The 27,870-nt window shown below is 39.9% G+C and overlaps 1 protein-coding gene across 1 annotated transcript; it reads left to right on the top strand.

Moving 5' to 3' along the window:
• Window positions 1-100: 100 nt before the first annotated feature.
• Window positions 101-27,639, top strand: POGLUT1 (protein O-glucosyltransferase 1). Its single transcript, XM_090276922.1, has 11 exons — window positions 101-377; window positions 1,090-1,180; window positions 2,443-2,586; window positions 7,242-7,377; window positions 9,568-9,689; window positions 18,651-18,710; window positions 20,109-20,208; window positions 21,855-21,913; window positions 22,911-23,078; window positions 23,759-23,815; window positions 25,366-27,639. The coding sequence occupies exons 1-11, from the start codon at window positions 293-295 to the stop codon at window positions 25,520-25,522; spliced, it is 1,179 nt and encodes a 392-aa protein (XP_090133048.1). The 5' UTR covers window positions 101-292; the 3' UTR covers window positions 25,523-27,639.
• Window positions 27,640-27,870: the final 231 nt, after the last annotated feature.

Raw genomic sequence — 27,870 nt, forward strand, 5'->3', positions numbered from 1 at the left:
GGGTCCACCCTCTTACAGCTTGGGTCTAAACAAACCAACAGGACTGCCCTCGCCCAGCGGAACAGCACCTTAACGGAGCGGTGGGAAGCCCTAGCTTCCAGGCCAGCATTTCCAGGGAAACTTCGCCCCAGACTGGGACTTGCCTTTAGGGGAGGCAGACGGCAACCCGCCATCTCTCTGTGGGGCGGCCCTCCGTGAGCACACGCAGCACGGCTCCCACAGCCATATTTGTGCGGGGCCGCGCTTCCGCCTGTGGTGCGGCAGCGGGGATTCCGCAGCGGCTCCGCTGGTGATGGAGCGGCGGGCGCGCTCCCAGCTTCAGCTGTGGCTTCTGTTGCTACTCCTGTCCCCAGTGCCCGGCTGCCGGAAGGAGTCAGGTGGGCTCCGGCAGGCCGATCTCAGGGTTTTGCTCGGTCCAGAGGCGCTCTCCCACCCTGTCGCTCCCCGGTACCGCCTGCACCGGGTTGATGCTTTGGCAGATGGGCACAGGGCACGGGGCGGCGGCGGGCAGTGGGGGAAGGTGCCTTGGAGAGTGAGTGTTTGGATATCCGGTGCTGCTTTTCCCACCCAGGACCCTGGAGAGTAACCCATCCTCCAGAATTCGGAGTGATAATGGGGAGCAGAGGGAGTTCTTCTGTTTATCCATAGCGAGCATAGCCCTTGTTCTACAGCTGCCTAAAACACAGGGGGATAAATCGTGTGTGCGCGCACGCGCGTGGGTGGGGGGGGTTGGGGAGGTCGGCGGTCTGTGTGTGTGTGTGTGTGTGTGTGTGAGAGATGAAGGAAGGGTTAATTGCTTCTCTTTATAGTACTCAGTTTGGTTAGTAAAAGGTGGGAATCAGCGCTACCCACCATTAAACTTGGAAATTTTCCAGTTTCTTGGATACCTAAGGGCCCAAATAGAGTAGCAAACTTAACACGAGTGCTAGGGAGTTACAGAATGAAGTCTTTCTGGTATTTCATTTCCACCAGTGGGATGGGAGGAGGTGTCTAAAACTTTTGGCCTTCTGTCGGCTGTGCTGTCTGCTACTAGTAAATAAGAATGCTCAGAGGTATTTTGTTAACCTTTATTTACTTCACTTTTTGAAGGTTCAACATGGAAAGTATTTATTGACCAAATTAACAGGTCTTTGGAGAATTATGAACCATGTTCAAATCAGAACTGCAGCTGCTACCAGGGGTGAGTTCTTTGATTTGCCTTTCAGAACCTTCGTGCTAGTCACAAGGAAGTCCCCTAAGGGACTTTGGTTGCAGTGGTCAGGGAGTCAAGCATGCTCTGAAAGCAAACAGGGTTCCTGAGGTGGTTTCCTATTTCTAGGGCAGCAATTTTCAACTGATGTGCCACAAGAATTTTTAAAACATGCAATACCTGACTATTTATTTGAGGCACTGACCTCTTTTCCCTTGTATTGTCAAATAAAGACATGACAATAGCCAACACAACAATAGTCGTCCTGTGTGAATGAATTAAAATTATACCTATTTTTATGGTGTGCCATAGGTTTTTAGTAATTAGTTTATGTGTGCCATAAGATGAAATTGCTGTTCTAGGGAATAAAAATGCCCTGGGATAGGAGAGGCCCAGGGGGTCTCAGCCTTGCCCATGAGTCCTTGTGGGAGTCAGCACATGTACTTGTCTGTGTTCCCCACTGCACTGCAAGCTCCTTGAGGTCAAGGTTTGTGTCTTCCTAAGTACTGCTGAAGGAATGAACATATGTTTAAATGAATCTAATTACACCTTTCCTGTTGGTTATTTTTAAAGTATGCAAATCCAGACTGGAGTGTGGAAGAAAGATTATTTGGATAACAATAATCAGGTCCTAATCCCAGGTCCCCCATTAATTATTCCTGTGGCAAGGCACTTAAGTTCTCTGGGTTTCAGATTCCCCATCAGCTAAGTATCAGAGGCCTTTAGCTCCTCATTATGTTATTCCATGGCTCCTCAAAAGATGCACTTCATGCTTTTGATAATTATTAAAAACTTACTATGTATTGAACTGTATAAAAGGGATACGAAATATTGTGATTTCTGGCTATTGCTATAGACAGACCAGAACAAGGGAGTCAGGCAGTGTCAGACTGCAACCCATAAAACATACCTTCTGTGGGTTCAGAGAGGGGGAGGTCAGTGGGACTGCAGTGACTGGGAGGACATGGATGCGGCTTGGGTAGGGAAGGTGGAATACACATCATGTGAGGGAGAGGCAATCCAGACAGAGGGAGGAAGAAGAGAAATTGCCTTGCTTTTTCCTCTTGTTGGCTTTGATGTTGATATTTTAGGTTACCTACGGTTCTTCTGGAGGAAAGGGGTACTAATTTCTGCCCTCTATTCTTTCCCTCAGCTTACTGTGCTCTTTAATACTAAACCTAAGCCCAAGGAAGTAGGTAGAATAGTACCACTCCCTTGGCCTGCTTTCCTTGATGATTCCCATTCTTTCCTAGTGTCATAGAAGAGGATCTGACTCCTTTCCGAGGAGGTATCTCAAGGAAGGTGATGGCGGAGGTAGTCAGACGGAAGCTAGGAACTCACTATCAGATCATTAAGAACAGATTATACCGAGAAAATGACTGCATGTTTCCCTCAAGGTAAGAGTTATAAGGTAAATATATCTTCAGACCTTATTACATATGGACTTACTTGATTCTGTTCTTATGAAGAAGCTAATTAAAGGGACCTACAGGCAAATCCCTCCTCACATTTCAGAGGACTGTAAAATAGTGACAAGCTCTTCCCACCTGGGACTTTTCCTTGCCAACCCCTATATCAAAACCTGTATCCTCTCTCTTCGTGAGGCTTGGGCACATCACTGGTTGTACTGGCCTGTGCTTCTCTCCTTTCTCATCTTTCCCTGCATATAGTAGCTGCAGAACACAGGCTGATGAGATCTACCAGGAGTGAGCTGAGCTGAAGGTGAAGGAAAAGCATTAATTGCCAAAGGCCAAGTATTGTTCTACATACCAAGTATTCGAACTAAGACAGTGGGACGTCAAGAGGAGTGACCTGGGCTACAGGTTATGCAGGATACACTAGGCAGGGCTTCAGGTGTGAGAATTAAAGTAGCAAATCAGTGGACTGAGGGCTGGGTAGGGGATGGGGAGGGTCATGGAATGAGCCTGGAAGTTGGGTTTAGGTAGCATTATATACAACAAATGATACACCTCCCTTTTAGGAGTCTTGTATTTAAAAAAAAAGTAAACTATCCTTATAAAATTATAAAGTATAAAACTCAGAGGGCATGACATTGTCTTACCTAAGATCTTCTTTCTAAACGATCTCTATGTTGTTATTAAAAGTAAAATAAATGATAAGTATTGCAAAAAAACATGTATCCATTTGGACAGAAGGATTTATGTTATTTGTTTTTAATAACTTTATTACCAATTGATACATTTTCATTGTCAAAATACGTAGAAGCAAAAACAAAAAGAAAATAAATATCACTTAATATCGCATACAGTGAGGTAATCAGAATTACCTTTCGGTTATCAAGTGTTGAGGGAAAATAAGGTGGTAGTGGGAAAAATCATGAGGTATTTTAAACAGACATTTGTTTCATTACTTGGGACAATAATAGAGACTTTTAAGTACAAATTTGAGCATAGAGGAATTTCTAATTTCCATAATGAGAAAGAAGATATGAATACATACATTACTAGACTTTGAAAGCCTACCCAATGGTTAACAGTTACCTGAACAATTTCCAGGTGAAGTTAAATACTTTTGAAGTTTCTGGAAGGCAAATAGCTCTTATTCCAGACCTTAGAGCCTTTTGGTCAGGATCAGGAGCTCTTAGAAATGTTCTTAAGGGAGCATATGCCTTTTATTGACAATAAAATTATATTTGTAATGCATTGAATGTTCCTTATCCCAACTATACACACAGTTGACATTTGTGTTATATCTCAGATTTCTATCTAGCCATAAGTTATATCTTTCTATGTCCAGCTACTTTTAATTCACCCAGTTTTAGAAAACTATATGACATTTTAAAAAATTCAGTCCTGAAAAAAGAAAAAGTGAACTCAGCATTTCAAGGATAAGCTGAGAGACTTTGCAGAGGAACCAGAGCACCATGTAATTGACACTGGAAACTCATAATTATTTCAGAGATGGGAAGTAATGGTATTTTTAAAATCATACCTTTAGCTCTAACTGGTGTGGCTTAATGGGTTGGGCCGTCATCCTGAAAACTGAAAGGTCACTGGTTTGATTCCCAGTAAAGGCACATGCCTGGGTTGCGGGCTGGGTCCTTGGTTGTGGGTGTGCCAGAAGTAACCAACTGGTTGATGTGTTTCTCTCCCTCTCTCTCCCTTCCCTTCTTTTTAAAAATAAATAAATAAAGTCTTTTAAAAAACTAAAATAAAATAATACTTTTAGTGAGGTAAGTTTGACATAAACTGCACACATTTAAAGTGTACAATTTGATGTTTTGATGTAAATCAACACTAGAATAATGAACGTATCTGTCCATCCCAAAAGTGTTCTTGTGCTTCTTTGTAGTCTCTCTCTCCCACACTTCCCACCATCCTCAGACATGCACTGATTTGCTTTCTCTCATACACTGTTTCCTAGACTTTTATATAAATGGAATCATTCAGTATGTGAAAAGACACTATTTTAAAAACCAAATGTAAAAGAATAAGTTTTAGCTCTTATGTATAAATGTCCTGCAATAATATATATTTAAAACTTTTAAACTAGTTTATTTATTTATTTATTTTAGTATCAGAGTGTTAATATACACGTGGTAAATTGTTTGGATAATTCAGAAAGATGTACAATGAAAAGGAAGTTTCTCTACCAACTTAGACCCCAAGACTGCTAGTCCCTGAGTCTTCCTCTCGAGAAACAACCACAGTTATAAGTTGCTTGTATATCCTGCCATAAATAGTCTATATATATAATATTTATACTTGTCAACAAATGAGAACATACTATACCTTCTGTTCTGCCACTTACTTTTATTTTCCATAAATAGATTTTGAAATTGTTCCATAAGAGTACATAGAGAACACTTCACTCTTTCATAACTACAGAATAATCCATTATATAGATTTCTTTAGTCATCTGTCAACTGACATTTAAATTATTCCTTACCACTCCCCTTGATTTTTTACTAACACAAACAATGCTGCAGTGAACATCCTTGTATGTATACCTTTAACACTCAATGTAAATATGTCTGCATTAAATTAATTAATTAATTTCTAGAAGTAGAATTAATTAATGTTTTTTTAAAATCTTCATAAATAGAAGCCAGTTGTTCTACAGAGGGGTTCTGCATATTTACACTTCCACCACCCCTGTATCACATACTCAGAATAGACCTCATGCCCTCACCAACACTGTTATCTGACCCTTTGATCTTTGCCAATTTGATTGGTGAAAACTGGTATCTGGCTTCACTGTATTTCTTTACTTTTTTTTCTCATGGTGATACTTCACTTAATTTTCAATTGGAATATATTTGACATATTGTATAAATTTAAGGTATTCAACATGTTTATTTGATACATTTTTATATTGTAATATAATTGACATTGTATGATAATTAGCACCTCTATCATGTTACATAATTAACATTCTCTTTAGTAGTTGATATAAATTCTAGTCTCTTGGCAAGTTTGATGATTATGATGCAATATTGTTGTCTATAGACACTGCACAGCAGGTCCTCAAATATCAGAATATTGTCATTTGTAAGAGTTTAACTCCTGTTTATATCAACTAGCTTATGATAAAATTGGTTTTGTTACACTTAAAGTTGTAGAACCTGTCCAAGTTAAGTGAGGACTTACTGTACTGTGTGCATTAGATCTCTAGGACTCATTACTACTCGTTGTAAGTTTGTATCATTAAACAACATCTGTCCTGTCCCCTAATCCCCATTCCCTGGAAACCACCATTTTATTCTATGTTTTTACAAGTTTGACTTTTGGACATTTCTTTTCTAAAAAAGATTTTATTTATTTATTTATTTTTAGACAGAGAGGAAGGGAGGGAGAAAGAGAGGGAGAGAAGCATCGATGTGCAAGAGAAACATCGGATGGTTGCCTTGCATGCCCCCAACCGGAGACTTGGCCTGCAACCCAGGCATGTACCCTGACTGGGAGTCAAAACCAGTGACCTTTTGGCTTGCATAATAATGCCCAGTCCACTGAGCAACACCAGTCACGGTTGGGTATTTCTTTATTATTAATACAGTTGAGCATCATTTTTTATGTTTATGGAACACATATATTTTTGCAGTTATCTCCCTGTGTATAAATCAACATTTTAAATCATTTTTTTTCATGTTGCCAGAAAATTCTGATCAAGCCTTGGAATGCTGCTCCCAGTATAATGCTGGTGAGGACCTCAAAGAATGGGGCAGAAAAGCTAAGCTTTTGTTCTGTCTTCCTTTCTTTCCAAAACTCCTCTGAGGATTCATGGGGAGTGTAGTCAGAATGTTACATTATAATTCTCATGATCGTGTACATAACATTCTTTTTCTGGCTTGCAAAACTAATTTTGATAGAGTTCTTTATTTTAGGTTGAAGGTAATGAAAGGTTTTCTGTCTTTCCTCATAAACTGTAAGACTTAATTGTGTATAAAAAAGTAATGTCTTGTGAAAACAAGCCCAAGGTATACAATTAGAAAATTAGCCATTTCAGTTTCAATCACAATTTGTATCTTGTTTACTAAAGTATTACATATTGGGGCCCTGGGTGGTGTGGCTCAGTTGATTGAGCACCGGCCTGCGAACTAAATGGTCGCTGATTCGATTCCCAGTCAGGGCACATGCTTGGGGTGCTGGCCAGGTCCCCAGTTGGGGGTGAGAGGCAACCACACATTGATGTTTCTCTCTCTCTTTCTCTCTCCTTTCCCCTCTCTCTAAAAATAAATATGTAAAATCTTAAAAAAAAAATAAAGTATTTCATATTGAGGAAATAAAGAAAAAAACGGGATGAACAGGAAAGTGGTGATAGGAGTAGCAATAATACTCCCTTTAAAATTATGATGATCCAGTTGGAAAATTTGATTAAGTATTGGAAGCTGGAGTGGCTTAGCCAGGAAAGATGACGTACACAACATGAAGAGTGGAATATGTAGTCCTTTAGGAGCACTGCTTTCAGGACATTCGGCAGTAGGCTGATTATGTGAACACTGGCTTGTTTTTCTTTAAAAGTGTGCCTGGAACCCTGGCTTGTCCTAGAGCAGATCCTACTCTGGTGAATTGCTGGTATTTCTGTTTGCCAGGTGTAGTGGTGTGGAACACTTTATGTTGGAAATTATCGGACGCCTCCCTGACATGGAGATGGTGGTCAACGTACGAGATTATCCTCAGGTTCCTAAGTGGATGGAGCCTGCTGTTCCAGTCTTCTCCTTCAGCAAGGTAAGTATAGGAAAGGCCAAATGAGAGGATGCAGGGTGGTCCTCTAGGGTATGACTGGGAGATGTTTGTCCTATGACAGAGTCTAGTGGATAGTGGTGAGGATGAGGCCTGAGATCCTGGAATGGGTCTGTGTCCCTGTTGGTTGCACAGTAGTTGAGCAGTAAGACTGGGGAGATGAGGTTGAGGACCTGTAAGTAATGTGAGATTGCTTAAGGGTCTATAGGGCTAGGTGTGCAGAGTAGGGAAAGAGAGGCCTCAGGAACCTGTAGGACATTGGAGGTGGTGTTCAGAGATCCTTGAGAGAGAGTGGCCCAAGAAAGTTCATGGCCTTGAAATTAGAGAACACATTCCAAATATGTGTTGAGCTCCTACAATGTTACATCAGCCACAGTGTTGGGTATCATCTGGCCTATCTGTCACTGTATCCTTGGGGCCCAGCATGTGTTAGATAACTCCACACAGTTTGTGCCCAAGCAGCTCATTGAGTGGATAGGCCTGGGATATCCAAGAGGGGTTTGTGAGGCAGTGACCTTTGGATCTAGTTATGGAGGAAAAGGAGCACTAGGGCACATCTGTGGGCTTGGAGAACTTGGGACAGGTGGTATCTTGCCAGTTCTCAGGTGTTTGTAAATGGTGTATTGTCAGGGATGGGCCTTGGTTCCCTAGAGACTAAGTATGAATGCATTTGGGGGCAGGGGTGGAGGAGGCTGGAAGAAAGTGGGTGGAAGATTCTATGGGGGAAGAGTGGATTTAGGAAAACTCTATGGACTTTGAGAAAAGGAACACCATCTATGATTTGTTTTTTCCAAAGCAGAGGGATCTTTTATCCCCACTTTTTCTTTATCCCAGTTTAATTTCTCTCTAGACTTATTTATTTCCTGTATTGCAACTGGGCTGAGGCCACATTTGTGTTGCATTTCCCATGATTTAGCCTCATTTCTCAAAAGTGCTTGGTCCCATTGTTTGTCATGAAACCCTTCCTGAAGAACAAATAGAGGCTCCTATGTAAGTCAGTAAGGATTTTGTTTGTTATTTATCTGTTGGTTCTGTGGATAATAAAGTATGGCCATCGTTATATAATACTAACTTTTTAAAAATTTTTACTTCCCTCCCTTTTTTTTAACCAATGACTCCTAATTTCCAAAGGAGGGATTTTAGTCTGTCAACTTTATAGTAATTGTACAGCTTCTATTGAGCAGCTATGTCTGGTGTGCTTGATAAATCACGTACCTTTTTCTAAGTATTTGAGAGAGAAGGCAAACAGCATATTGGGTGTGTAATTCCAACAGAAGAAGCAGTAGAGTTAGAGGTTTCTCAGTAACCAGAGTTTTAACCAAGGTAACCATAAAAAGGGGACAAATGGTTTCAAACTGTTTTCAAAAGATGTGGGATAACAGCCCTTACCCCATTCTTCCCATCAGCACTTCTAACCCTGCTAGATCAATAACCAAGAATTTATTGACCAACCAATGTGAGCTCAACAGTGCCACAGTGTTGGAAAGTGCTAACACCTAGTGAGTACATAATGTGTCAGATGCTGTTCTAAGCTTTTTACATGTATAACTCATTTAATATTCAAAACAAACCCATTGCACAGATAGTATTATTGGTATTATTAGTTCTCCCATTATAAAGATAAGGAAACTGAGGCAGAGAAAGATTAATTTGTCTAGAGCTTAAAAGAGGTGGAGTCAGCACTCAGATTCAAATGATCTGTTTCAAGAGCCCACACCCTTAACCATTGCACTGTATTTCCTAATTCTTCCTCTCAAAAAACTCATCTAGCAAATAACCAAGAACTGCTAAGACAGTATACACTCCAAGTATAATAGCAGTTAAAAGATCAGAGGGCTATGTGATCATTCAGAATTGTGTATATTATTTCCTTAAACTAAAAACCATAACAGTATATGTCTTCTAGAAAAAACAACTTTGGGGAACTGGAAAAGTTGGGTTTTAGTGTGATTTCAAATTCTGGGATTCCATGAACCCACGAATTTTAACCCATGGTCATTTTTGCCTTTTAATGCTTAAGAGTCTCGACTTTACAGACTAGGGAAGATATATCTTTGGCAATGTGGCAATAGGGTTTGCAAGACCTTTGTCCAGATCCTGTGGTATGAATACAGTTAGCTGCTTTTCCCTCTGTTCTGAGACTAATTTAGAACAACCTTTCTGTTTCTATTGAAGACATCTGAGTACCATGATATCATGTATCCTGCTTGGACATTTTGGGAAGGAGGACCCGCTGTTTGGCCAATTTATCCTACAGGTCTTGGACGGTGGGACCTCTTCAGAGAAGATCTAGTAAGGTAGGTCTTTTGGAGAAGTTCTGATTGTCCTTCTTTATGGGTCTTCTTAAAATAAACATGAGCGTATAAACAATTACTTTAGAATGACTAATTTTTAAGTATAAAAGACAAAAAACTGTTTATAGCAAAAGCAGTTTGTATGTGTATAAAAATATCTATGTATCCATAGAAAGAGAACAGAATAATCTACTCTAAACTATCAGCAGTGCCGCTGTGGGAGGGATTATAGGAGCATTTTTGTCTTTAAATTTTTCTATACTGTTAAGATTTTGTAAATAAGACTGAATTACTTTTGGACTTCCGGCCAAGATGGACACCTAGACAGATATGCTGCATCTCCCTCCACAACTAAGAAGGAATAGACATACCTCAAAACTAGAGACAACTAGAAGTTCCAGAAAATCGAGCTGCATGGAAGTCCAACAAACAAAGATATAAAGAAGAAATACTCATCCAGACAGGTAGGGTTGGAGCCGGGGTGGAGAGAATGCGGTTTGGTGATGGCGGCGGCAGCGGCAGCGGAAAACACAGTCAAACGTTTTAAAAAGTCAGAAGGGACACCTGGGGAGCGCTCCCAGCACCAGACCAGACTGCGAATTCACAGTCCCAGCGCCAGGGAAAATAAAGCCTCATTGCTTCTGACTGTGCAAACCAGTAGGGGTTGGGGCAGAGGAAGAAACTGCTGGTCTCTCAGCAGAGTTTGCTTGTTTAAAGGGCCCCATGGGCCTAGAATGTCCACAGACCCACCCACTCTGGGAACAACAGCCAGGGCAACAGCTAGAGAGGCACCAGTCCCATACGAAAGTGGGTGAAGTGCCTGGAAAAGGGGCAAGTGTTGAGCAAGTGGCATCGTTCCCTCTCAGACCCCTCCCGCAATATAGTGCCACAACGTGGTGAAACAGGTCTCCCTGTACTGACAAATACCTGAGGCTCTGCCCCTTAAACATAACAGGTGCAAAAGCTCTACCTAAGACACAGAGGCAAACAAACACAGGAGCCTGACAAGATGAGGAGACATAGAAGTATGTCCCAAAAGGGGGAATGGATCAAGATTCCAATGGGAGAACTAAGTAACAAGGAGATAGCCAACCTAACAGATGTAGAGTCCAAAATACTAATGATAAAGATGCTCACAGGCTTGACAGATATGCTTGAGTACGGCAAACGCATAAGGGAAGAAGTGAAGGCTATGCTAAATGAAATGAAGGAAAACCCACACAAAACCAATGGTGAAGAGAAGGAAACAGGGGTTCAAATCAATGATTTGGAACATAAGGAAGAAAAAAGCAATCAACCAGTACGAAATAAGGAAACAAGAATTGAAAAAAATGAGGAGAGGACTTCCGGCCAAGATGGAGGCTTAGACGGACACGCTAGGTCTCCCTCTACAACTAGAGAGGAATACAACTACTTCAAAACAAAGGATAACTAGAAATTCCAGAAAATAAAACTACACGGAAGCCCAACATATGAAGTTATAAACCAGCGGTGCCATTTGGGCAGGTAAGAGTTAAAGAGGGCAGCGCTGTTTGCGGTCGCACCTGGAGCGGCGGGGCGGCAAAAAATCCCGGCGGCAGTCAAGCCCCTGGCAGTGCGCGACCCCAGCGCTGGGGAAAGCAGCCACCGCATCGCCTTGAACAGTGAGGCCCAGGGGGGCGGGAGGACGGATCCCGGTCTCCTAGCTGAATAACTGTGTGAATCCATCTTGGACCCCCGCCCCCAAAGAAAGCGCCACAGGGCTGCGAAATAGGTCGCAGACAGGCGCAGGTCGCTGACTTGTGACGCGTACACAGGCACTGCCCCGGACAGCCGGCCCAAGAAAACAAAACGCATCTGTCAAAATGAGGCAGACAACTATAGAAATCCCGGTGACGCAGCTCACCAGGCAACAGATAGAGAACCTGACAGATGAACAGATAAGAAACCTGTCAGAGGCTCAGTTCTAGGCCATTGTTATCAGGTGGCTTACAGAATTCACAAAAGAGCAGGAAAAAGATAAGAAAGAAGCGAAAAACATTCATAACGAAAGGAACAAAACCACATACGAGACAGATGGTGAGGAAAAAAAATCCAGAGTTCATTTCAACAAACTGGAATATGGAGAAGGAACAAGCAGTCAACCAATACAGAGAGAGGAAATGGGAAGCAACAATGAGAGGATCAGAAACCTCTGGGACAGCTATAAAAGGCCCAACATAAGAATCATTGGTTTGCCAGAGAGTGAGGAAGATGAACTAGAACTTGAAAAATTGAGTGAAAATATAATAAAGGAGAACTTCCCAGACTTGGGGAAGGGAATAGACTTGCAGGTCCAGGAAGCAAGGAGAGTTCCCAAGAGACTGGACCCAGGGAGAACCACTCCAAGACACATTATAATCAAAATGTCAAAAATTAAAGATAAAGAGAGAATCTTAAAAGCAGCAAGAGAGAAGAAAAGAATTATGTACAAAGGGGTCCCAATTAGACTATCAGCTGACTTCTCAAGGGAGACCCTACAGGCAAGAAGGGACTGGCAAGAAATATTCAAAGTAATGAAAATCCAAAACCTACAACCACGAATACTCTATCCAGCGAAATTGTCATTCAGAATAGAAGGACAGAGAAAGTGTTTCCAGGACAAAATAAAACTGAAAGAGTTCATTAGATCCAAACCACTGTTATATGAGATGTTAAAGGGACTGGTTTAAAAAAACAGAAGCTAGGGAGATGAAACAAAGGCAAACTAAACAGGCAACGAGAGTGGAAAAGGAACTGTGGGTACGGGAAGCATATTGGGGGGAGGTCAACAGGGAGGGGGAATGGGGAAAGGGAGGGAGATGATATAGGAATTGGGGATCAAGGTAGGAGGGAATGGAATAGACGGAGAGAGGTTGGGAGGAACTGTATGCACAACTAATGGACATAATCTAAAAGGGGAGGACAACTGGAGGGAGGGGGGCCACCGGGTGGAGGGGAGCAGAGGGAAGGGAAATTGGCACAAATGTAATATTTTAATCAATAAAACACATTAAATCTGAAAAAAAAAAAAAAAGAAAAGATATGTCTTTTTAAGTCAAAAAAAAAAAAAAAATGAGGAGAGGCTTAGGAACCTCTGGGACAACTTTAAGTATACCAACATCCAAACCATAGGGGTGCCAGAAGGAGAAGAGGAAGAGCAAGAAATTGAAAGCTTATGTGAGAAAATAATGGAGGAAAACTCCTCAAATTTGGCAAAAGAAATAGACATACAAGTCCAGTAAGCACAGAGAGTCCCAAACAAGCTAGACACAAAGAAGACCACACCAAGACACATCATAATTAAAATGCCAAAGGTTCAAGATTAAAAGAGAATCTTAAGAGCAGCAAGAGAAAAGCAGAGAGTTATATACAAAGAGGTGCTTTAAGACTATCAGCTGATTTCTCAAAAGAAACTTTGCAGGCAAGAAGGGGCTGGCAAGAAATATTCAAGGTGATGAAAAGCAAGGACTTACAACCAGGATTACTCTATACAGCAAAGCTATCATTTAGAATGGAAGTGCTTCCCGGACAAGGTAAAGCTAATAAAGGAGTTCATCATCACCAAGCTATTATTATATGAAACGTCAAAGGGACTTACTTAAGAAAAAGAAAATCAAAATTATGAACATTAAAATGACAACAAACTCACAACTATCAACAACAGAATCTAAAAAATAAGAACAAAATCCAACTAAGCAAACCAGAACAGGAACAGTATCATAGGTAGGGGGATCATTTGGAGGGTTATCAGCTGGGGAGGAAGGGGGAGAAATGGTGAAATGGTGCAGGGATCAAGAAGCATAATCGGTTGGTACAAAATAGACAGGGGGAAGTTAAGAATAATATAGGAAAGGGTGAAGCCAAAGAACTTATGTGCATGACCCATGGACATAAACTAACAGGGGTGGGATTCCTGGAGGGAAGGGGGAATACTGGGCAGAGAGAAGCAAAGGGGGAAAAAATTGGAACTACTGTAACAACATAATCAATAAAATATACTTTAAAAAAGTGAATTTTATAATTAGAAAAAAATGAATGACTATGTGAGGGAGGATAGAACATTTCTTGGAGGAACATAAATGTACGTTATAATTTTGAGCTAAGTCCTTTTGGTGGGAATGGGTTGGGCATAAATGTCCCATAGGCATCTCAAAGGCAAGCTTCCTCCATATCCTCTCTGATACATGATTAAGACATGCTTTGTCCTGTTGGCTCCATCCCATCCTGCCATAATTTCAGAATTTATATTGTTCACATCATCTAATCTGTAGGTATTCATACCTAGCTACATTTTACGTTAATGATTCAAACAACATTGGTACTTAATTAGCAAACTTTTAGAAACACAGTCTATATAGGTCTTCTTTCAAGTATAGGGGAAGCAATAATTTAATGGAACTTTATTTCCACAAATATCTATCACCTGTACTAAATGTGTCTGGAATTTCGAAAGGGGTGAAGTGAATGTCCATTCCCTGGAGGAACAAGTGGGGCAACAGTCCTTAGCGGCTGTTAAGAGCTCTTTGAACAAAAACAACAACCTGGCTGCTGTGGCTGAGTGGATTGAGCATCGGCCTGCGAACCAAGTGTCGCTGGTTCAATTCCCAGTCAGGGCACATGACTAGGTTGCACGTCAGGTCCCCAGTTGGGGGCGCGAGTGAGAAGCAACCACACAGTGATGTTTCTCTACCTCTCTTTCTCCTTTCCCCTCTCTCTAAAAATATATAAATAAATAAAACAAATAAATAAATTATCTTAAAAAAAAAAAGACAAACCAGCAACAAAAACAGAACAAGAACAACAACAACAAAAAAAACTCAGTCTATTATGCATAGGTATACTTTGGAAATCATTTTTTAGGGTAGCCAGGTCTCATCCTTCCTAGACCTGGAACTGGAAACCGTGCTTGTCCAACTCTTTATTTCAGGGATGAGGGAAAAAAGACTCAGATGGGTTAAGTGCCCTGACCAAGATCAGAAACCAGTCTAGGCCTCAAGTTCAAGTTTCTGAGAGCATTACTTTCTCCACTTTACCTGTTAATGTTACCCATGTTCTCCAGCCATTGGGGCCATCATCTCTTATTTATCGTGTAATTTTGAAGATAATTTTGAGAGAAGGGAAAAATAAAAAGGTCTTAAACCTTTTGTTCTCCAAGTTATTCTTGGCCTTAGTTTTTCTAATCCTTTTTTTTTTCAGGTGCTTGCAAATACCATTTTCACACTCTTTCTATACCTATTTTTCTAATTGCTATAAATGTACTTTAAAAAATATTTTTAAAAAATCTTTTAAAATAATTTTTTCTAGTTATGAAACCTATACGTGCTCATAAAAATTTATAAATGTCTAATCTAGGCAACTTTTTCTCCACTTATCAATGTGTCTTAAAAAGCTTTCCATATCAGAGCATATGAAGCTACCTCATTATTTTTAACAGTTGCATAGTGTTCTATTGCATGGGTGATAATTTATTTTATTATGTCTTTTGATAGACATTTAGACTGCATATATACAATAGTACATGCATAATTTGTTTTTTAATGGACTATTTGAGAGTTTGTTGCCTACAATATGACCCTTTACCCTTTAATACTTTGGTTGTATATTTCCTAAAAGCAAGGGCATTCTCTTCTATAACCACACTACAATGATCAAGTTCACAAAACAATATTGAAACAATACTTAATTGTCTCAATAATGTCTGATACAGTACTTTTCCCCTCCAGTACAGGATACAGTTCACAATCATATGTTGCATGTAGTTGTCATGTCTCTTTAGTCTCCTTTAATCTGGAACAGCTTTTAAGTCTGTCTTTCTCTTTCATGACATTGACATTTTGAAGAATACAGAACACTCTTCAATTTGGCTTTGTCTGTTTCCTCATGATCAGATTCAGTTTATGTGTTGTTGGTCCGAATATTGTATTAACTTACTTTGTAAGTGATTTTTTAACCATCTGCTCCTCTTTAGTGATGTTGATGTTGATCACCTACCTGGAAAGGTGTTATCCATTTGCTTCACTATGCAGTTTCTGTTTTCCCCCTTGTAAATCAATAAGCAGTTTATAGGGAGATGGAATATGTTTTAAAATCTAATCTTATGTGAAAATTTTTTCTTTTGATATCTTTTTATATTCTTTGATTGAATTTGTTCATGATTATAGAATTGCCTTTTTAGTTTTTACAGCATTCCATTCAGAATGTCTAGCTATGTGATTTCATTTCTTACCTGGAAACTTAAATAGTCTGTTTGTTTATCCAAAAATGGCATTGGCCTTCCATTTTTCTATTTTTATCATCTTTTGGGAGTTTCTCTTCATTGACTTATTTTCCACTCTGTAGAAGATATTCGTTGTCCCGCAGATGTAAAGATTTCACTCCCTACTGTCAGGGATTGGGGGAGAGGGTAATCAAAGAGGGTTGGGGCAATACTAGACTGTCATAGCCACTGTTAGCTCTTGCCTGAAGAAAAAAGTCCTCAGGTGTGTCTTTTGAGAGGTGAGTAGAAACAATGAGGGAGAGTGGAAACAGAGATGATGCATCATTCAAGTCTATATATGTTAAACACAACTTTCCCAGGGATCAAGAACATTTATACTAAAAACTTGAGTATAAACTAATACAATTTTTGTTGGATAGTTTGGCAAAACAGAGCAAAATTTAAAGTGTGTATATCCTTTGATTCTGCTATTTCACTTCTAGACTTTATCCTGAGGCATTAATTAGACATGTGTGCAAAGATGTGTGTATAAGTATATTCACTACAGTGTTGTTTCTTAAAGCAAAAAGTTGGAAAGTAACTAAAAACCCATGCATAAGAAACAAATTATTACATAGCTATCAAATGGAATGCTGTGTGTGGGTGGAAAATAAAATTAGTATAGGGCTTAAAGACAGGGACTCTGAATTCAACCCTGGCTGTTATTAGCTGTGTGGCTCTAGGCAAATTGCTTAATCTCTCAAGAGCCTCAACTTTAAAGTAACAATAAAAACCACCTCATAAGGTTGTGAGGCTAAGTTAATAAATGTATAAATCACTTAGAACAGTGTCCAGAACATAGAAAGTACTATATAGGTGTTGGCTCTTAGTATCTATAATATTTGTCCTTATTGGAATGTTACCTAACAGCATGCATGGTATCATCTCTGGTATATAGAACAAGGTCTCTCAGTTGACATTTTGGGCCAGACAACTTTTTGTCGTAGGGGGCTGTCCTGTGCATTGTAGGGTGTTTAGCAAAATCCTTTGGCCTTTACCAACTAGCACCAGTAGCAATCCCTTAGTAGTGACCATCAAAAATGTCTATAAATGTGGCCAAATGTCCCCTGAGGGAAAGGGGCAAAATCACCTCTGGTTGAGAACCCTGATATCGAGAGATGATTGGAAGGAAATTGTTCACTGAAACAAATGTTAAATTGTTAAAAAAATGTTTATCTGTGAGCAGGGAAATGAGACGATGCTTTCTCTACTTTTATGTCTTTCCATTAGAATTTTATATAATGAGCACATATCATTTTCCACTAGAAAATATAAAACAAAAACCCTGTGCTGCTCCACCACTAAGATCCAAAATCTTGTCTTCTGTAAGGGGAGTTGGGAGTTCTGTGTTTAATTCTGCCCACGGGGCCCATTCCAAGGCAATCAGATCTTTACAAAAGCAGTATTTTCTGTTCTTTTAATTTGTAGTCTTTCTTATTTTGACATTTTTTTAATGTTTGTGGATGAATGCCAACTTTCAGACAGCCCACTTAACCTGTTCACGTGTATCACTCTGCCAATACTCCATCTTCCTCTCCAGGTATTTTTGGGAGTAGCAAACATTCTCATCCGACTTAGCCTCCCTAGATTTCTCATGATGAGTTAATGCATGTCTATGGTTGGGTGCACCTGTAGTTCTGTTTATTGGTCAGTGGAAATGAAAAAAAAAAGTCTGCGTTCATTGCAGCTCCAGTTTCTCCTCCATTCTGTGTCACAGACACCAACACAACACTCATTGGAAAATGGAAAAAAATAAAAATAGAAAAAAACAACAAAAAATGTACAATGGATGCATTGAATTTATATGTAATTGTATAAATGATGCAACAGTAATAAAGTTAAACAAAAAGAAAAAAAACAACCCAGTGCTTATGTTTTGGTGGAAGGGAATATGGGACAGAGTACAGGAGAGTGCTGGCTTTGCACTGGACAATGAGGTAAAGATGATCTAGCAAGAAAGGACTAGAGATCCGCCAGGAAAAAGGGAGCAGTGCTCTCAGCTGAGAGAAATGAGTAATGTGACACTATGTATCTGAAAACTATCTCTACATAAAAAGCCTATATCCTAAATCTCATCACGGTAATATAGACCACCTATTCCCCATTAACTCCAGTTGAGCCCTCCCCTCCTTTTTCAGAGAAGACATTGTGAAAACTGTGCAGAGTTCCTACGAAGAAGGTTAAGAATGGTGTTTCTGCAAGCTAGTAGTTTCAGCAAGGGATGCTGGTCATGGTAATGTGTCCCAAGACTCGAGTTTCAGGGACTTCGTCTTTATGGAGCACTTAGTACAGCTTTGAGAATACGAGGGTGCTTTGCAAAATCAGACTAACATGAAGTCAAGGAGTGACTTTTTTTCCTGCCCTTAATTTAATTTCTGATATTTTCTCTAGTTCTCTGCATGTTAATTTTATTGATAATGCTCTACTTGAAATAGGGAGGAAATCTGCTAAATTATACAGCCCTACACATGTCATTTAGTGTTTGGGAACTTTTCTTTCAATGTTGTTAATTTATTAATGGAGCAGTAATATTACTTGCTAATACCTACAGAGGAATGAAGTAATAACAAAAGGGGACATAATGTCATTTAGGGGTTTTTCTTTTGAATAGCCTGGCTCACTTATTTTAAAATATAAAGCTCTGAACTAATCCTCAGAAATGGTTAAAACACATCCTTATAGAGAAACTAATTGAAATCTATTTTTAGGTCAGCAGCACAATGGCCATGGAACAAGAAAAATTCCACAGCGTATTTCCGAGGATCAAGGTGATTATATTTTCTGACATTTTACAAAGATATTCTTACAATTAATGTGTAAAATGTAGGTAATTTTGAGGATGTAGCAAACTGTAGCTCACAAAGAAATCTAACTAAGAAATAAATGTAGAATCATAGAATATTTAGACTAGAGAAGAACTCAAATTACTTATCCAAATCACCCTTAATTGAACTGAAATTCAAAGAAGTTAAGTTCACCCTGTAATTCAACAGGTATTTACAGAGTGAGGGGCAATGAGTACATAAAGTTGAACAGAAAGATGAGCTGTCCTCTTGCCTGAGAGATTACAGTTTCCCGGGAGCATCTTATGATCTTGCCCAGTCACTGCTAGTTAGTATCATCCAGGGCACTGCTGACTGCCTTTTTCATCAGACCATGTGGCTGCCAAATAGTGGTAGAGAGCACAGACTGAGACTGGTGAGAATGGAGAGGGAAGCAGGGAAGAAAGAGAGGGTGAAGGAAAGGTAAAAGGCTGAGGAAGGACCCCATCTGTGTTGTTCAGCTCCATATCTTCACTGCCAAGGTCAGTATCTGCCACATAAACACACAATGAATATGTGTTGAGCAGGTGAATACAAAAGAGACTGTGAAGAGAGAAGAGTTTTGTAGTTTTCTTGCTGAGTTCTTGTCAGAGATCCCACCCTCTGTTTACTTGAACAGTGAACTTCAGAGTGCAGACGGCTAAATAGCCACTGCTTACTGTTCCTAATCAACTTCTCTGATGCTCACATCTTGTCTCAACTTGGGATCCATGGGTGGACTTCAAGGGTTTTAGGACTCTCTTGAAATTATAGGGGGATATATGTACATTTTTTCTAGAGTCCATAGTTCTCATCAGATTCTCAGAGGGTTTATGACCCCACAAATGTCAAGACTATTTGCTACTTGGACCCTAGCAAGGACTTCTTCTCTGAATAGTCTTCAGGTTGTTAAGTCTTTTAGTTTTCTTTTTCATTTAAATATTATACTAGACTTTACAGAGCATACATAACAAAGGTCATGTAGCCATTTGGTGAGTGGTGATTCCACAGTCACACAGCTATGGGTACTATTGATTATAGAGGCTACGCGAACCCTCCTAAAAGGGAAATCACTTCCTGGGATATGGCTGTAGTGACCAAAACAAAGTAATCTTAAAGACTAGATGCAAGCAAAGAAGGGTCAAATACTCCTTATCCCTGAAGAGTAAAGTGGGGACAGCCCAGGACCACTTACATGCGGCAATATATCCAGTCTCCTTCTCCTCCACTATTAAAGTAACCAATTAGTTGTCCACCTGTGTGTACCATCATTGCATTGGGTCCAGTTACTGCTTACCTTCTAGAGATTGGGAATAGCATTATGGTGTAGGACATACAGTTTTATGTCCTGTGTTTCTTTTATAGGACAAGTCCAGAACGAGATCCTCTCATTCTCCTATCTCGGAAAAATCCAAAACTTGTTGATGCAGAGTACACCAAAAATCAGGCCTGGAAGTCTATGAAAGTAATCATCAATCATCTGAATAGAAACTAAAGCAGCAAATATTCTCACTCAAAGAACATTGCCATCTGGGTAGAATTTCAGATTAAGGTCCCTGTGAGTTATGGGATGAATGTAGAGAAAGGTCCATGAACTAGTATTAGTGTTTTTTTTTTCAAATTCATATTGCTTTTCTGGTCCATAATCTGCGTAGTATTTTATACTACTTTGAAGGTTTAAACCAGAGGCCACAAAGTTTTTATGTAAAGGGCCAGATGGTAAGTATTTTAGGCTTTGTAAATCATGAGGTCTCTGTTGCAGCTATTCGACTCTGATGTCACAGCATGAAAACAGCCATAAGTAACACATAAACGGATAAACTTGGCTGTGTACTGATAAAACTTTATGGCTCTGAAATTTGAATTTTATGTAATTGGCATGTGTCAAAATATTCTCCTTTGGATTTTTTGCAACCACTTGAAAGGTAAAAATAGTCTTAGTTTATAGGTTGTATACAAAAACAAAAAACAAAAAACAGTAAGCTAGATTTGGCCTCTGGCCTGTAGTTTGCCAAACTGTAGTATAAACCAGTGGTTCTCAACCCTGACTATACAACCTAACCAGGGAGCTTAAAAATGATTCAGATGAATCAGAATCTCTGGGGGTGGGGTCGAGGTATCTTCATTTGTTTAAAACTCTCCAAGTATTCTAAGGCAATGACAGGCCTTGGTTTGGAGCCCATCTCTGTGCTCTTAACTCTATGACTTCTGACCTTATTCAAAGAGCTTTAAGCTCGAAATGTACTCATCTGAGATTCCCACGTACCATATGAGAATGATATGAGAAAACAATTTAAACTTCTTGTGGGAAAAAAATAAATACCTTTAAGATGGGCATATTTATTTTTTAAATAGTTTTAATCAAACAGGAGCAAATGAAGTTTAAGAAACTTTGCTTAACAAAAATATCAAAAAATGTATCCATTCAGCAGAGCATCTACTGTGGGAGGCTGCAAAAGCAAACAGGACTTGTTTCCCTCATCGAGGAGTGTATCATCTGCTAAGGTGACTGGAATATGCATAGATGGGGGTCTCAAATGCAGATGCCCCAGGGGCCACAGGAGTGAGCAGGGGAGAGTGCTAAAGGTCCAGTCATTGCTGTCAAGGGGGATAGGAGCCCAATTTACCAGCTCTTTTTACAAGAAGAGTTGAAAATCTGGATTTTTGTATGAAATATACTACTACTTATAAATGTTGGCAGTGGTTTGAATACTTATTTCAAATACTATGCATAGCCAACAAAATTTGTGCGTGGTCTACACTTCCAAGCTCACTTACGACCTCCTGTGTGTATAGTTTACACAGAGTGAAATGCACTATAGGCCATGACCTCTGAGTTCTTATGGCTCCTGGGGATCTTAAACTCTAAAATCAGACAGACCTAGGTTTAAAAATGTAGCCTTATAACTTAGGGCCATTAGACTCTGAGCAAATCCTCCAACTTCTCAAAGCCTCTGCTTCTTCCTCTATAACATGAGGTAATAATGCTTCCTGAGTATGTTTATTATGAGACTTAAATGAGATCATGTTATTGAAATGTTTACATTGCTGCACAGTGGTCTTCAATAAATGCTACTATCGCTAATATTAATAACTTCCTTTTCACTAAAGGATACCTTGGGAAAGCCAGCTGCTAAGGATGTCCATCTTGTGGATCACTGCAAATACAAGTAAGGCTTCCTAGACTCCTGACTCTTGGTTTCTCTTTTTTCTTTGGAATAGTTGCTCTTTGGGTGAGGACTTTAATACCAGGGCCCACCTGGGGTTTATGAAAGTCACACTAATCCATTTAGCGGGCGTTTACTAAGAACCTGCAAGGCACAAGGCTCTAGCATAACTTCTGTGAGAACTGTGTAGACAATGAAATATAGTCCTTGCTTCCATAGAGCTTGTGTGCTAATCAGAGTGATGGGATTCCTTCTCTCCACACCTCATCCAGTCAGTACCTGAAGTTAAATGAAGTATTGATCAGGTTAATAAAATACTTTAAGGTTCAGTGTGAATAAAGCATGTGTAATTGAAATATAATTTTAAATACCAGGACTAAGAATTAGAAGAACAGGTAAAATCAGGTCAAGAGGGGGACAGTGGCAGGGTTGAGAGAGATGAATGCTGATTACAGTGCATAGTGGGAGCTATGGGGAGAAGAAACTGACTGGAGACGGGAGTACATACATGCGTAAGACATGTTGAAAAGAAAATATTCTTTCTAAGGTAGCTTTTCTCCAGGGGTATTCCTTTGAAGATTGAGCAGGCATGCCTGGTTGTCCTCTCCAGATGGGGTACCCTATGGGAAAAACAAACCTGGGGGTCGGGCATGATGGGTTAGAGACATCAGGCCTATAATAGCTTATAGGAAAGGGTGAGGTGTGATTTCCATTTGAGCCTTGTATCCTCTCTACTTAGCACCCAGCTCCTGGTCCTCCCTAGCTTTGCCTGGAGAAAGTTTCCCCCTTTCCGAAACCTCATTCTGACATTTACAAGAATAACCTATAGCCCCTGAAAATCCAAGGAGTTTGTGGAAACTCCACAGGGACATGCTGATGTGTCTTTGAAAAATGAAAATGGAAGGAGAAGGGAGAGGGATCAAAAAAGGAGAAAAGGGGAGAAGGGATTAAGGGGAAGCAACTGTATAGTATCCAGTGTTTTCTGCTCTTTCTTTCTCAGGTATCTGTTTAATTTTCGAGGTGTAGCTGCAAGTTTCCGGCTCAAACACCTGTTCCTGTGTGGTTCACTTGTTTTCCATGTTGGTGATGAGTGGCTAGAATTCTTCTATCCACAACTGAAACCATGGGTTCACTATATTCCAGTCAAAACAGATCTCTCCAATGTCCAGTAAGCCACTCTCTCCCAAGCAGAGATTCTAATTACCCCTGTTATCTGCCTCTAAGTCCCCAGCCATTTAAGGAATTTACTCCTGATGACTTTTTCCACTGAGCTTTTTATTTATCTTGTTCACATAGATATTATTGCATTATTATCCAACTAGGCTATAAGTGGCGTTTAATTTGAAAAAGTGCTTTAGTGATGGTTCAAAATGTCACGTTCAGACAGTATTCAGTGAAAAAGCTCTAATCTCTCAAAGGCTAAAACTAGGGATGTTTATTCTTGTTATATTGTCTAGGAACTTTCAGATACATCATAAGAAATGATCCTACTGAAGCTGAAGAAAATTTCCTCTCCTGATGAGAGGGGCCAGAAACATAAGGGGACCAGAGCAGGAGATAGGACAGAACAGCAACTTTTCATTATTGATTTTTGATGTGTATCATTGACCATTTCTCTTTTTTCTCAAATATAGCCCAAAACTATAAAACATTGTCTTTAGCCTGTGTAAGGAATTTTTGGTGGTTTTCTTGTTCCTTTGGGGACCTTGATATCCTTCCTTTAAAAAAGAAATAATCTACCATCCACATAACTGGAGATTAACTGTAGACCTCAATCTATGGTCTTTCTGATTTAGTGCTAATAAACTTGCTCTGTATTTCAGAGTCTAATCATTCTTTCCATCTCAGGGAGCTGTTGCAATTTGTAAAAGCAAATGATGACATAGCTCAAGAAATTGCTGAAAGGTAAATTCTGTTCATTTTTGCTTTTCCACTCTATCATTCTCATTTTTCCCTCACTAAAGTTATGTGAATATTGTTACTTTGGTAATATCTGGATTTGATCCTTATTCGAGTCGGCAGCCGTCCGTCTCAAGAGACGATGGTGTAGCTTCTTAAGAGTCTATCTGCACCGCCGAGAATGGCTGTGCAGTCCGACTCGGGAGTGACACGGTATCTGTCTCCTCCTGTGTTGAATCGACATCTTGCGATGACGCTGGAGTGTCCTCTCCAGTGAAGCTGAAGCTACAAAGCCTGGGCAGGGTGATATGGAGGGTCTGCTGTTGCCCATGCAGCAGACCCCCCCTCTCTTCGCAGCTGAAGGGTCCAAGGGAAAGACGGAGTCAATACAGCTTGGCTTCAGGTGCGCCGCAGGAGTTGCCAGTGTTGACTACAACGTCAAACCGCCTTAGGGACTCCGGCTCCGGATTTTCTGTTGGGGTTTACTCCCTTAGCCTTTCCCCTGAAGAGGTATGCCGCAAGGCAGCGGAGGTTTTTTGGAGTCAGAGTTTTCCTTCTCTGATGTGCCCTGACTGGAAGATCGAACCAGCGACACTTAGCTCGCAGGCCGACGCTCAATCCACTGAGCCAAACCAGCCAGGGACAGGCCTATTTCAGATGGCCTGATATATAGTATGGGCTTGTGTCTCAGTCCTCTGTGGTCCTCATAACATCCTAATAAAGAACCTCTTCAGCTAGATGTACGAAAAGACCATGGTTGACAATTTTGATACAAAATCTGGTTCTCAGAGTGGGGAGATAAGGAAATACAATCCCTTACGGAAGGTTACCTGAATGTGGTCCGTTGCCATCTGGGAAGAATGAACTTGGGCTGATAGGTGCTCATAGTATGTTTTCATTGATTTGAGCTCTGCATTTGTGGTGTCCACACAGCCTCTCTCTAGTTTTTAAACCTTTATTTTCCCCTCTGTCATATGAATTCTTTCCATTGCAAAGTCATGGTAGCTAACTAATTAGCATGTTTCCTATGGATGAATAGGATCCTTATTATGCAGAGATATTCAGAATTACAGCAGTTTGGGGGGAAAAACACATATTCAGAAATGTCCCAAGTCCATCCTTTATAGAAGTAGACTGAAATAATTGAGATAGCTAAACAAGTACTTTTTTCTGAGCTTGGCTGTTAACATGTTTGTTTTTAAGAAAAAAAAAAATAAGTTCTCTTGCTAAGTACACATGTGTGGATATGATGGCTAGGGTGTTGGTTCTGAGGATCAAAAGAGTTAATAATTATAGCCCTGGCTAGTAGCTCAGTTGGTTGGAGCATTGTCACATACACCAAAAGGTTGTGAGTCCGATTCCCAGGCAACCTATCAATGTTTTTCTTTCTTCCTCCCTCTCTCTAAAATCAATAAAAACATATCCTCAGGTGAGGGGAAAAAAGAGTTAACTCATATAAAGTACTCTGAACAGTGCTTAGCACATAGTAAGCACTAATCAGGTATTAGTATTATTACATGCTCTGCTTTAAATGTTCTTGTTAATCTTGCCTCTAGGGGAAGCCAGTTTATCATGAACCACTTGAGGATGGATGACATCACCTGTTACTGGGAGAACCTGTTGACTGAGTACTCTAAATTCCTGTCCTATAATGTAACAAGAAGGAAAGGCTATGATCAGATTATTCCCAAATTTTTGAAAACTGAACTCTAGTGTTAGTCATCATTGGATCAAAGTCCTCTCTATGGCAGCAGATCTGAGATATCCTGTGGCGGGAAGCTTACCGTGAGTGTGGCATCTATACCTTGAATACCATTATCAAGCCAAATATCTGGTTATTCTTAGCATGTTGCATCCAGAGCAAGTCTTGAGAAAGACCCGAAATGTGTATAATACATATATGAAGCGGCTCAATGCTTTGGTTGAATAAGAACCAGAAATCATGAGATGCAGGTTTCGAACCTGATTCTACCTTTCATTTCCGTAGGACCAATCACAGCTTGTGCCTCAGATCATCCACACATGTATGTCCATCACTGTGAAACTGACTGTGTCCATGGGATGATGTCCTTTTTCCCGTTGTTTGGAGCAGAAACCCAATCATTTGGAACTAGTACGACTCATCACTGCAATTCTGCAGTTATTCTAGGCTTCATCTTTGATGCTGTACTTTAATGTAAGGAAGCCCTATGGGGTTTGTGAAAAATACTAGGGGATTATTTCCTGAAAGGTCTAAGAAAGCAGTATTTGTGCCATGTGATGACAGAGGAGTTCTCTTTTTTAAAAGCATAAACTCTTTGGTACTCAGGAGGTTTCTATGATGCCACATAGAAAGGGGCCCGTTGCATGAGTAATTGCAATTGGATCTCAAATTCCCTTTTGTGCCTTCATACCCTTCTCTTTATGGTCTATAAAAAGGCCTCTTAATAAACTTAGGAAGTATTCCTCACTCTTTGAAGGGACTGTGCATAGAACAGCAACTCTTCACTCCTTGCATACCCTTAATATTTTTCCTCTGTCAGCAGTCCACACTTTCACTGTCTTGCAGAGACCTCCTTTTCCCTTTTTGAAAAAGACATTTGGATAGTAGTTTAATTTATGAGGCTGCTCTTGCTAACGTAGTCAAAAATCAAAAATTGTTAGATTAACACTCACATAATATGATGACTTAGAACCATCCTTGTCTTTTTAGCCCAACCTTTCTACAGAGAAATCATTTCTTTCCCTTTGACTCCTAGGAGCACGTTGGTGTTAACTGGTTTCAAAATTAGTTAATATGAGATTCAGTCATATAAATTAAGGATTTTATTCCATTTGGGGGTAATGGCCTTTTAATCTCCCTTCCACAAAAATTTAAGCCTAAGGAAGTTCTTAAAGGAGTTAAATATCCCTGGTAAGAGCATTGCATGGAATAAGGCAGACATTTAAAGTTAATTTTTTGAGTATTAAAAATCACTAGGGATTGTGTCCTTAGGTGCTATAAGTCTAGCAATAAGAGGTCCAGATTTCTGAGTTATATTATGGTTTTGCCTTGTCAATTTGAGGTCCTAATTGATGTCATCACCCTCTCTGTATTTTACTTTTCCTCTCACTAAACTAGTGACAAAATTTTCTGTCCTTTGGATTAGGAGCTGAAAAACATTTCCCTGGGAGTGTTTCACATTTTGCTTCAAGTTCCAGCTCAAGCATCACCTTCTCTCTGAAGCCTTTCTTTTATTTCTCTAGGCAGTTAGGGAACAATCATAACACTTTGCTCATGCCTGTATTAAATGACATCACATTGTACTGTAGTTATTTGACTATTTCTCCTACTGTTCTGTGAGCTTCTTGATGGGTGGGAATCATATTTTACTCATGATGCATCCGTTATCCAGTATAGTGAGCACCTCACACAGAGTAGACACTAAAGTATTGTTGGAAGGGTGGATGGATGGAGACCGTTGGTTTAACTATGTCCTACTTACAGATCACTTACCCATTAGCCTCAGTGGGGGCCTGCTCAAGACTAACAATTGGAATAATGCAAATTGTCATATGCCCTCTGCAGAGTTAATAATGATATCTTTGTACTTAAATACAGCAAATGTTATTTATATTTTATACTTACCTGTTTACCTCAGTGTAGATGGTATGAGGAAGGTGTGTAACAATATGTAAAATGTATGTTTTTGAAAATGATTGTTACCCCCTTAACTTTTGAAGGTTGTTTGCTGTTGTTAATACTAGCTGGGTCCAAAACTTACCCCTTCCTCCTCAGTGATCTAAAGGCTACACTGTTTTCCAAGGAAAGAGAATAATTTAGTTTATTTGAATGAAGTGAGATATACTTGATATACTTGGATAATACAATGCTTTTCCTTTCTTTTTTTGGTATCATCTGTGTGATGTTGTCAGTTGCCTACCTTATACCACTGTTAGGTCAGGTCCCCTCAGTTGCTAAAAACAGAAACTTCCCCTAGCTAGATTAAGCAAAAGAACTTAATTGGAGGGCATGAAGGCATCTTGAGGAATCTAAATAAGTTTCATAGCAGTTCAAAGGGTAGACAGCAATGCAACTTCAG

Source organism: Furipterus horrens, unplaced genomic scaffold (genome assembly GCF_987537825.1).
Source record: "Furipterus horrens unplaced genomic scaffold, mFurHor1.1.pri manual_scaffold_1, whole genome shotgun sequence".
NCBI classification, from domain to species: domain Eukaryota; kingdom Metazoa; phylum Chordata; class Mammalia; order Chiroptera; family Furipteridae; genus Furipterus; species Furipterus horrens.